At 50.8% G+C, this 12,265-nt stretch overlaps 1 protein-coding gene across 2 annotated transcripts in view; it reads left to right on the top strand.

The window, feature by feature from the left end:
• SRCIN1 (SRC kinase signaling inhibitor 1) overlaps positions 1 to 12,265 on the top strand; it is a 140,267-nt gene that overhangs the window by 29,275 nt on the left and 98,727 nt on the right. For both annotated transcript variants that reach the window (XM_090044579.1, XM_090044580.1), the window contains exon 2: positions 7,270 to 7,553. In XM_090044579.1, coding sequence (XP_089900705.1) covers positions 7,270 to 7,553 — 284 coding nt within the window. The remainder of the gene's footprint in view (positions 1 to 7,269; positions 7,554 to 12,265) is intronic.

Below are 12,265 nucleotides of genomic sequence, written 5' to 3' on the forward strand. Positions count from 1 at the left end.
CAGATGCCTTTCTCAGTCCCTGCATGCCAGGACTGATGTAGGGCCATCATCCCAAACCCCATAGTACCCAGCGTCTTGTTAAGTCTGGGACCAGATACTGGACTGATGATCATGATAGCCCTGGTACAGGCTGGGCAGTTCTGATATTTGAATCTGATAACTCTCACAGTGCAACTTCTAGGTCCTTTATCTGTAGCAGCAGCCTTGCTGAGTAATGGACAGCTTCTACTCCCAGATCTAGCACTGCAACCTCCGACAGCCTGGACGCTCCCCAGAGGGCATCGCTTGGCAGAGGCGGTCAGCCGAAGCTCAGAACGTTCTGTTCCAGGACTCGGTTGATACATTTACAAGATGCTTCTCTTTGGTGGAGGCTTCCAGATCGGTAGCTAGTTTTGCCTGGGTGGTGTCTGTCAGCATTGCAGTAGGACCTCTCTTACTCACCTCCTACAAACAGGTAACAACTTGAGAGTCACCTAGAACAAATCCATGTGGACAGTCAAAGACCCAAAGAGCAGTTACTTATCTAAAGTAAGTACAGTTCTTTGAGAGGTGCCATCCACTTGGATTCCCCCACCCCTTCTCCTTTCCCATGAGCAATCTTTGGGAATTCTGTGTTCCTGAAGGAACTCTTGGGTTGTGGTGCCTGCTCTGCCTTCTGTGCCTTTGCATGGGGAAACACACGTATATTTAGGGCATAGGTATGACTCCGCCAGATGTCAACTTAATCTCCCACACATGTACATGTCTTGGGGAATTCATTTGGATAACGTATCTCAGAGAGCCATAGTCACGGAGACCTACTAACCATTCTTTGCCAACATCCTTGTAGTCGGGTTCTTGCTTATCCCAGACCATCTGCAGCCCACACCAAGCCTGGCAGCCTGAGGAAGGTTTGAGGTAGGAGGAGTCCTGTGCTCATCTGGTTGTCCCTATTGTAGTATCAATGGCCTTGGCAGTTCCATCTGCTTCAATAAGGGTGAACCACCCCTACACCCACCTGCACTGTATTCAGCTCAGAAGGGATCTGGAACCTGGGAAACTCACTAAGGATGTAGCTGGAGCCAGGGACACAGACGGCATGATCCTGGCATCTCAGTTCCCTCCCCCCAGCAGGCTGGGATTGTCCCTCACACAGGCTGAGATGGAGCCAAGGACATGGGTAACAGGAGGGGAAGGAGATGGGTGCAAAGTCCCATCCTGATGGGAAGGGGGCAATGGAGGAAGTTGGGGTAGATGAGGTAGGTGATGGGCTTCCCTGCAGAAATACACAGGCACTGCAGCCTGGAGCCAGCCCCTTTCCCAAGGCAGATCCATCACTGGCCTGGCCAGTAAATGGCCTGGCTGGGCCTTGCTAGACCCTCCAAAAGAGTCTCCTCCTTCAAACACTGACTGGAGAGGGCAAGCATGGCCTCTCAGGTTGCCACAGTTTCTGCTTCACCCTGCCCAAAGCCTGGACCTTCCCTGCCCCCCTGTCCCAGCTTAGTTCCTAGTGACAGCTTTAATGAGGTATCGGAGAACAGGGAGGGGCTGCACTGGTGGGGCTGCAGACTTGATGTCATTGAGTGGCTTGGAGTCAGGGCACTGCTATCCCATGCCACTTGAACAGGGAAGGCTGCTGTGTGGTAATAGAGTGAGTCCTTCAGTAGCCAGCCAGGTGGAAGGAAGAGTTCAGACACTGTGACAAACATATTTTATGGGAGAGGTTCCATGGAGGATGAATTGGGGGAAGCCAGGTCCTGAAAGAAAGCAGTTTACCAGGGTAGTAAAGACATGGGAAATGGCTCCTACTCCATTTCAGGTACCTCCCATGAATGGTGGCATTTAGCAAAGGTTTCTTCAGCAAATTGCTTATAGTGGCTAGTAGCCCTGAGTTCCTCTTCCAGCACCCTGCCTGGTCCATGCCCTGCACTGGCTTCCCTTTAAACCTGGGCTGCCACAAGAGCCAGGAATGAGGTATAAGATGTATAAGATGCATTTCTATGGAGTGAACTTCCTGTAGCACCTTCTATTGAAGGATCTGAGCTGTTCAGTTGAAATGGACATTATCCCTGTTTTACAGGTGGGCAAACTTTGGCACGGAGAAGGTGTTGAGTGACTTGCCTGAGATCACAGAGGAGGCTGGTGGAAGAGGGCCCATAAGTCTTATCTTCCATCTTTTTGCTTCAGCCCATTTTGTTAGCAAGAGAATTAGAGCTTCATTGATGTATGACTCACGCTCAGTTCACTGGAGGACAGTTGGGCCTGGTTGTCTCTGAAGGAAAACAGAGCCTTGAGATAGGAAGGGAAGTCCTGTGGTGGAAGCCTCAATGGCGAATTGATCAATTCCTGGCTTGGATAAAGACTTTCTGCATGTCTTTGGGCAGATCACCCAGGCTCTGTTCAGGCCTGGCATGAACTGAAACTAAGGTTCATACTTGAATACTACTCTTATTCTCCTTACATGCTTGTTCCCCATCCATGACATGGGAACAATGCTTCCTTCTCAGCCTGCACCCATCTGGTCCATTTAGACTGGAATCTCTTTGGAACAGTCTCTTCCTTGGTTTGTATAGCCTGCACCAAGTGCAGTAAATCCTCATTCAAGTGGAGCCTTTAGGGTATGTGTATACTGTGGGGGCTATATCTCTTCACAGGGATGCATCTGGATATACCTGTCCACCTGCTCCTACCTTGCATGCTCCAAAGTTGGCAAATCAGCAGTGAGGCCATTCCAGAGATGTCCCCACCATGGTCAGTTCTCTAGGTTTGTCTCCAGTGTACTTGAGAGCAGGTGTTGGGGATGACCGTGGAGCAGCTTGACCAGCATATTTCTGGTCTTGAACGAGTGGATAGAGCAGCTGGACTAGCATATTTCTGGTTTTGGAGTGAACGGGTGGAGTTAACCTGGGGACATCCCAGCTGGAACCCACTGCCACTAAGATGTAGACATGCTTAAGTTCTTACCACTGTCGTACAATGAAGGGTGATGATCGCACTTCCTCTGCGTTGTCCTACATTAATAACAAAGCAAGTTGTTATAAAGCTAATATGTCAGGCTGGTAAATAATTAAGGAGAGAGGGAAAATCTTCCCTGACTTAGTTAACAGGAAAGGGAAGGGGGGGAAAAAAAACAAAGGATGTAGATGAATAATGAATCAAGGTTAAGTAGCTAACAAGAACGCAAAGCCTTAATGGGACAAATTCCTAGGATGAGAATGTTGCAAGTAGCCAGAATAGTCCATGCACTGGGCAAGTAGCAAAGACATCTCATGGCCTGCTTCCATGTACTCGAATAGTGGCATCTAATGCTTGCCCAGGGCTCCTTTGGGTTCAGCTCCTGACACCAAGAGCTTTAAAGAGGCCCTCCAAAGCAGCTTTCTGCAGCCAAGATCTCCTTTTATAACTAGTGGGATTGTTCTTTGTCTGGCTGAGTAAGCTGTGGGGGGAGGTGGAAGGTGTCAGAGTCGCCTCAGCACATGGAAAATTTAAAAGGCCATTCTTGAATTGGCCAAGGGGAGATGGAGCCCGAGCTGCACTCCTCTTCCAAGCACCAGGAAAGCTACAGGCATTCGCAGCATGTGGGGACTTCTAATCATTAATTACCGCTTGCATTGTGTACTCTCGGCACAACTTCAGTGGAAATTAAAATTGCAATGTGCAGCTAATAAATTATCCATGTCTGCAGACTGGGCAAACCTTTCCCTTTTTCTTTTGCTGCTTTCCATCTGATTGCCTCTCTTTCCCTACATCTTATCATCCTTCCAAGGGCCACAGAGCTGACAGGTGGGCTACAGGTGCCAAGCACTAGCCTAGGAAGTGCTACCTGGTTGTGACCACTCTGCTACAAGGCTCCTTGTGTGATCTTGGGAAAGTCACTTTGCTGTCCCCCAAGCCTCACATTTGTCCCCATTAATAAAAATGAGTTTGTTGATACTTTCCTCCCTTGCTGGGAGTTTGTAAGCATTATGAGAGTTTGGAAAGGATCTGGGTTTCTGTAGAGCTTTGGAAGGAAATTATTTGAGAGAAGGAAATGTATTATAATAGGCCTAACAAGCAGTTTCTGCACCCAGGGCTGCAGTGGTGGCTGGGGCAGCAGCCGGGCCAGTGGTAGTGGTGGTGGCTGGGCTGGTAACAGCTGCCATTTTTGCACCCCATTGGCACCTGGGGTTTGTGCCCTGCTCACTCACCCCTAGTTCCATTATTGGTTTATGATGATTCCTATTCAGGATGAGGGAGGAAGGCAGAACCAATGGTGTGAGCACTAGCTTGGAGCTCGAGAGATCTGCATTCAGCTCCATACACTGCCACAGGCTCTTGTGGAACAGTGGGCAAGTGTCTTAGCCTCTCTCCTGCTCGGGTCTCCACCTGGGGAACACAACACTGCCCTTACCTCACAGGGAAAAGGCAGTAAAGATTATGAGTGCTTCAGAGATGAGTCACAGGGGCCATATAAGTACCAGAGAAAGATATTATACTGGGAATCCAATCCCTGACCATGATGGATAGATACCGCCCTGACCTATGTGTCATAGGCTGTAGACCGGTGAGTCTTAATTAGAGTGCTGAGGCACCCTGAGGTGTCATGAGATTTTTTTTAGGGTCCTGTGCAATATTAGCACTGTTAGGTCTGCAGACAAGTACACATAATTCACAAGACAAACTCAGAGATTTCCAACAGGAACCCATACTGTCCAAACCATTCTGACCTGTTGTGGGCTTTCTGAGTTCCTTGCAACAGAAGAATTGCTCTATTTATTATTCTGTAGTCAGAAAATGGGTGAAAGCAAAGATCTGGCATTTTCCCAGGGGTGTTTTAAGTCTAATGAGGGAGGCCTCGAGTCTAAAAAGATTAAGTACCACTGCTCTAGACAGTAGAGATTCTCCTTTAGTGCCAGTTCAGCTGTCTCCACAGAGAAGCTAGAAACTGCATGGCAATAAATAGAACGACCCAGCTCCTCATGCACAAGACCATCCTTTCTCTCTGACAGCAGTTACTTTATCCCAGCTTGAGGTGCCTTGGAGCTGGGGCTTGGCCGATGAGAAAGGGGCTGCCCATTGGAGCTGCAGTTGCAAGTCTGGCATTGGGAGTGAGTAGAGGCTCCTCAAGAAGGGGTACTGTCCCAGCTTGGCCAGACAGAGACTGGCCTGAAAGGGGTGAGAGCAGACCTTTCCTGTGCGTAGGAAGAGCTCTTCCCCGCAGCAGCAGGGGAGCATCCCGCCAGCTCAGTGCCTCTGAGGCAGGGATGTTTTGCTCTGGGGAGAGAGGCAGAAGTTGTTCCTAGTTTGAGATGCCAAGAACCTGCTACTGGCACATGAAGGGAAAAGTCCCTGGGGTGACTGGTTCTGTGGCTAGTGTGGAGGAGCTGTGTCTGCTTGGGAAGAGCAGAGATTTGGACTACACAAGTGCGGGGAGAGAGAGACTGGGCCCTACGTGGGGAAGAAAACTACTGCAGGGAGCTTGCTGGGCACAGGCCCTGGGCAGGCTTTGTGAGATCTAGGCAGGCTGGTTGTGCCTCTGTGCAGTAAGGACATCCCCACACAGGGCAAGGAAGTGAAGGGATGCATAAGCTCTATCCTTAGCCTCAGGATGTTGCTGGCGCCGATGGTTGGAAAGGATCCTTCCCACATATTGGCCTGCATTTCATTTTCTTTTTTTGGTTTGTCCATTTGTCTGTGTCCTTCTGTCTGTCTCTGCTCCAGAGCAGCATCCAGGCCTCCGTCCTTTGTGGGTCTCTGACTGTTTTATTTGGTTATTTTATCCTTTTTTTCTTTTGAAGCGACCGTTTAGTATTTTGTTTTGAATGTCATGTCTCCGTGGTTCTGCCTGGCCTGTCCCTGTGTCTGCCCCTCTCTCAGGATGGTGGCCCTGCAGATCCAGTCTTGCCTCTTCCTTCCCTTTCATGGCCCTTGCTGCAATCACCTTCAGGACAGAGCCTTGATTGCAGCCTCAAGCCCCTGCCCTCCTCTCCAGGCCTGTATTTTTACCCCCACCCACCCCTGCACGGCCCCCTTCTCCATGAGCCTGAAATCAACCCATCTCCTTCTCCCACATCCCTGTTCAGACCTGAGGCTCCGTGACCCAGTTCTGGGGCTGAATGAGTAGGAGAGAGAGAGAGAGAGAGAGTAGGTGGGAGAAGTGCCAATTCCCTGGCGAAGCTGTCATCTCATCAGTGAGGACAAACCCAGGGCATGCCAATTTTTCCGGTGGTTTCTATTTGAGGAGCAATTTAAACAGACGCCATCAAACATTTGAGCCCTGGTTTTAAAACTCACTTCCATTGCCGGCTTTAAAAAATCCCCCTCAGAAGTTTAAATGATCCCCTTCTTGAGTCATTTGTCCTTGCTGTGTGACAAACAGCGTCTCCCTCCCTCCCTCCCAGTGCACGCACCTCTCTGTTTCCCCATCTGCCCTGCTGGATGCTGAGCATTAAATCTTCCCTGATGTATATGCCTTTGGACGTCCTTTGGATGATCTAGCCCCCACGGCGAGGGCTGAGGCCTTAGAAATCTGGCCCTAAGCCCCCAGCCTTAGCAGAGAGCTAGGCAAGGCATTTTATTCCCAGTCAGCTCGGACTCTATATTTTCTTGATGTCATTTGGTGCCTGCTGGCTGGTAGTGAATGTACCCAATACATCATGAGATACTTACCAACCTGGGGATGCTTCTTCATGAGATGCCATGCTTGGTCTCGACTGCTTTACAGTGCCCCTTTAAATATCTCCTGGGCCAGCGAGTGGATCCATAAACTACAGTACCCTGCACAGTCAAGAACCATGCCCCCATGCAGGTCATTCAGGATCCTCCCCATCTGCTGTCCCCACCCTGAGGACCCTTTATGTCCTGTGATAGCACTGGAAAAACCTATGAGATGGCTTCTGGGATCTGTTGCCTCAGTTGAGTGGCTGAAATCCCAGCTCCTGTTAGACCAGGCTCAGATCCTTCCAGCCCCGTCATGAATTGCTGGGCTCATTGGTATCCATTTCTTTCATTGCAGGAGTTGAGCACCTAGATTAAGGGTGAGGGAAACAGAGCCAGAGAGTGCACTGGGAGGAGCCTAGGCTTTGCCAGGGACAGGGGATTCAGGTAGTAACCAGGTCCCTCCCATCCAATGCAGTCACCCCCTTGCTTCAGCTCATCCCAGCCCCAACCCAACCACTCCACAGTAAACCAGTCATGGCTGGGGTCCCCCTTCAACCCAGCCTGTCCTCCAAGTCATGGCAAGGAGTGGCCGACAGGGCCAGTGGCAGGGTCCCTGACCCCTGCTCTGCTTTCTCCTCCCACCCTGTGTAGATCCCGAGAGGACTAGCACACACATGATCTCAGCGGACGATGCAGAGTACCCACGGGAGTACAGGACCCTCGGCAACGGGACCCGGCGTTTCTCCAATGTAGGGCTGGTGCACACCTCAGAGCGCCGGCACACGGTGATCGCCGCCCAGAGCCTGGAGGCCCTGACCGGACTCCAGAAGTCAGAGATGGAGCGTAAGCGGGATGCCTTCATGGACCACCTGAAGAGCAAGTACCCACAGCATGCCCTGGCAATCCGTGGGCAGCAGGAGAGAATGCGGGATCAGGTAAGAGGCACTCTTCAGTCAGGGGTTCTCCCAACCCATGCAGCTTTTCCAGATGCTCCAGGGGCTCTAGCCCAGGGGTGGGGGATGGGGAGTCACATGGAATATAACTAGGCTGATAGGCTTGGGTTGGCATTTGCTCCTTCCCTACTTCCCCAGGGTGTGAGTACACTTGGCATGTCATGGTGGCACATGTAGGTGGGGAGTGGGCCTTAGGGGAAATACACTGGAGACTGACTGGCCCTTCGTGTGGAAAGCCTGGGGGCGTACAAGGGGAGATGTGATTTCTGGGGTGGCTAGTATGTCCTGGAGTGGGAATGGATGTGGTGGGGGCAAGGGGTATGCATGATTCAACTTCCCTGGGGGCTATCAGCTATACAAGAGAAGAGGATGGATTTCCCTTCCCCAGAAGTAGGAAGGGTTAGGGGCAAGCCACACCCACTTCCCCCCAGCCCTTATTGAATCTCAAGCCCAGAGATGGAATTGGGCTTGGCCAAGGTTCAGAGAGAGGCTAAATGGACCTAATGCTGATGGCTAGGACAGTCCCTGCCTCTACCCCTCTGCCTCAGGGGGTTGAAATGAAGGTGCACGGTATATCTAGGCTCTTCCTGGGGCTAAAACCCCTGCTCTGGGCCTCCCCCAGGTCTGTAAGTCCTGCTCTGCTCAACATTTCTCACCTGCCCTGTCTCACTCAATGCAAAGGTTCACAAGGCGACAGAGACCCTCAGTGCATACATCACACTGGCATATCTTTCCCCGTTCACAAGGTCCCTGGCCCCATGACAAACCCCCGAATGCCTCTCTGGACATGCCTCTAACCAAGCAATTTTATTAGCCTTCTCTTCCTGGTTAAGCACCCTTCTCTAGTGCAAGGTCAGAAGCATGAGATAGGCAGTGGAGGTGGTGCTGGCTGTAACTCTGCATCTGCACATATGTTTGTTTATAGCACATTAGTTTCCCAAGGGGTTCAAATCCTGATCCTCAGAAGAGCTCAGCTCCCACCTAGGCACTGAGATAAGAACCAGATTTTTCCCAAGAGCTCAGTATCCAGTATGCATCTGACATGCTGGGCTCTTAGTTCTGAGCATAAAGTTATAGCAGTTTGGCCCCATGGATTTATGTGATTATACTGTACAGTAGAGACCAATACTTAGCTTTTACCCTTATTTGGATGGGCTGTTACCAGGAACTGACTTAAATCAGAACCTTGCAACTGAGCCCTGGTTCTCCACTGAATATGTTGTCAGTTCAGGCATTGTAAAACTGATCATATCGGTGTCAAACCACCTTGTGCTGGCAGAGGGCTTAGATGTGGGTGGATTGTGTGGGATCTGACCCTGGAGTGGAGGTTTCCCTTGAGCTTGAGCTAGTGGTGTAGACTTGGAGTCTAGATAAACTGGAAGTCCATGTCCCCAACACTGATATCCTAATGGATGGAGTGGAAGAATGACTGGCTCGCCAGTTCAATCCAGTAAGAGAGAGAGCAGGGCCACAACAGGCAATGAAAGGGCAAGCTCCTCTTCCCCAACACATGCACACACAGATGCCACACTGAGCTGTCTAGGCCTTGGCTCCTTGTACATGTGTGTATGGAAGCAGGGTGGTTGGATAGGATTGTGAAGTGGATGTCCATCCTCTGGCATGTGGGCCTGAGACCCTAGATCCACACCCTGTTGGACAGATCACAGCACCTGAAGTGGGCATGGAGCCTAGGACCTGGATGGAACTAGTCCTGTATCCTGTCGCAAATTCCTAGTGCCCTCGGGCTCAGCCTTGTGTTGCAGGCTCACGTGCTGACATGAGGTCCCTTCTGTGATCCTTTAGGGCTTGAGGGAGCTTCTGGTCCTTGCTGAAGCTCAGGTCTGCAGTGAATGGAAGGATTCTCCTCTCTGCCACAGCCCTACAACACCAGGCTGGTGCTCAGGGGCTGGGTGAAAATTCCCCTAGTTTAGGGCCTGTGTGTGGAGCTCCCTGGAGGTTTTGCTGAAGTGGTACAGCATGGAGCTGTCCAGAGGCAGCCCAGGAAGGACAGTCAAAAGTCAGAGCAGCTGCCCAGGTTCTGTGAGCTGTAACAGGGCCATTCCAGGCCCTGTCCAGCTTGGAAGCACAAAGGTACTCTGCTCTTCCTCCCCATCCTGAATTGTGCCTGCATGGGCCACTCTTCCTGGAAACACAAGCGAAATTCCTCCCTCAGCTCTGAGGAATGACACTGCTTGGTGGGGCCAGGTGAGAGGAACGCCTGAATTATTTCACAGATCTCTGAGCAGCCACCTGTAGGTGGTTCCTGCTCCCCCACAGCCCTGTGCTAACTCCCCACCACATGACGGTGCTCTCCAGTGCAGAAGGGAAGCCATTTAAAGGATAACACCTCTGTCTGCAGCAGAGGCATGGCCACCCCATTGGGATGTCCAGGGATAGGCCCAGAGCTGTTGTCATGTCTCTGGTGGTACTGCTTCATCCCTCTCCAGTGGCGCTCACCTGGGGAATGCCGCAGAAGTTCCCTCCCTTGACAGCCAAGCAATGAGCTTACTAACAGGAGTGATGATGGGCTTCTAAAAGGGCCCCAAGGGACTTTACAGCCTCACCTCGTGACTTCAGGTATGTGACATAACCCCGGGGGGCTAGCAGCTATACAAGTGTGAGCAAGTGTATCAGCAGGAGCCTCTGGAATAGCAGCCTGAGGCAGAAGCCACCTTCCTAGGATCCTTTGTGAGGCCTAATTCTGGGGGGAAAAGCAGGGGCCTGTAGAATCGTGCTCTCTTTCTTCTGCTGCTGCTGCTGAGCTGCCACCCGGAGCCAGCAACAGTGAATGCAGTCTGTGAACAGAGCTATGTTGCTTTGTAGGCAAGAGGAAAGGGGTTAGCCCTGAGAAGGGGAGGACAAGGAGAAAGGGGATCCAGCTGGAGCTTGCAAAGAAAGTGAAGGTATTTCTAGAGTGACTTGTGCTTTCCCACGGAGGCAGCAGGTCTGAGCCTCAGAGCTCCTCCATCCTTAGTAGTCACAATAGCTTTAAGTGGAAAGGCCTAAGATAACAGGTCTGACTCACCCTGTTCCCACCACTGCTGCAGCAGTCCTGCTGTCTGGGAATGAGCTGGGAAGGCAGCTCTGGCTGCAGTAGGATTAGACTGCTCTGCTAGAGACCTAGCATCCAACCCCCTCTTTAGGCACCAACAAGCTGAGTTTGCTGGTCTCGCTCCCCACCTTGGCAAGTGGATTCCTATGTACAGCAAAATCTTGCTGCCTCTTTGGCAGTCTGCTCAGGAGAAGCAGAGTCGTGGGCCTCTAGGGGAGGAACAAGGAGTGCTAGCAGAGCTGGGTGGGGAGAGGATACAGTGGGGATCAACGGTGGTGCTGTGGATCAGGGTTCAGGGGCCCTAACAGCAAAAACATCTGGAGGAGTTATGGGTCAAGACTGTAGTGCCCTAGGTCCAGCTGTGTGGACCCTGGAGCTGGAGATCAGAATTGAGGCACATTGGCAGGGCTGTGTGTGCAGAGCAGTAGGGGTTATAGCACAGTGCCAGGTCACATCAAAGCCAGGGACTCAGTGACACCCCTGAGGATACAAAAAATCATTCAGAAATGCTAAGAACCCCTTCTGCCCATGCACATGCCTTTTACCTGCCTTCTGGCCCATGAATTGCTCTTCCTGCCCAAACCTTGTCTTCCAGGATTGTGTCCTGGTTTCCTTCTGAAACCCACACACCTTTCTCCGTGTATGCGACTGGACAGCTGTAGACCCAGTGTCCAGAAATGCCAACACACAGTACCTTTGTCTTGTTGTACCTCATCTTGACTGCCCTTATGGGTTGTGGGGCTGGGCATCTGACTTGATGTTGGGTTCGGAACTGGTCCTCCAGGTTCTGTAGAAAACTGAGCCCTCTTTAGAAACTGTGCAGAGTACCAGTCACCAGCATATCTCTTCCTTTTAATCAGAGATGAGTTTTTACCTAGTGAGTGGCAAAATAGAGGAGTTGCTCATAAGTCTTGCGCAGCACAACATCTTGGTTAAGGTTTAAACCAGTGACTCTGGACCAGGGTGCCATAGCACCATGGGGTGCCTTGAGATCCTTTCAAGGATGCCACAGGGTGCCACACAACATTAGCACTGTTAGATGTTCAAACAAGATTTACAAGACAAACCCAGAGGTTTCAAATAGAAATCCATGTGTTAAAACCATTCTGACCTGCTGCAGTCTTTCTGAGTTCTTTGCAACACAAGAATTGCTCTAGTAGTTTTCCATAGTTAAAAAAAAGAGTGAAAACTAAGAGCTGGCATTTTCCAAGGGGGACCTTAAGTCTAGAAAGGTTGAGAACCACAGGTTTAAACTGTGAGTATGAAAATGAAGAGGAAAGCAAAAGCCTTTCTATAGCATTGCAGTTCCCCAAGCACCCAGAGGCATAACGTTGAGCCCTTGCTGTACCCTGGCATTCATGGCAGCCCTCTGCATCTCCATGTAATGCGCGCATCAATCTGTGACACGTATCACAGCTACTTGACAAATTGAAACCTCTATGCCTTCATTGGGTCCTGAGGGCATCGTTTAAATTCCAGGTACTTTGACATTCTATCTGCTGCTGATGCCTTTATTATTCACTTATTTATATCATGGTGCTGCCCAAAAAATCCCATTGGAGAGAAGGGCCCCCCTGGTGCTAAGTGCAGTACATGTAGATAAGGAGGGTTTGTTCCTGCCCCAGATTGCTTATGGCCTGAT

This window comes from Crocodylus siamensis, chromosome 4 (assembly GCF_052110815.1).
Source record: "Crocodylus siamensis isolate JL-2025a chromosome 4, ASM5211081v1, whole genome shotgun sequence".
Lineage (NCBI taxonomy): Eukaryota > Metazoa > Chordata > Crocodylia > Crocodylidae > Crocodylus > Crocodylus siamensis.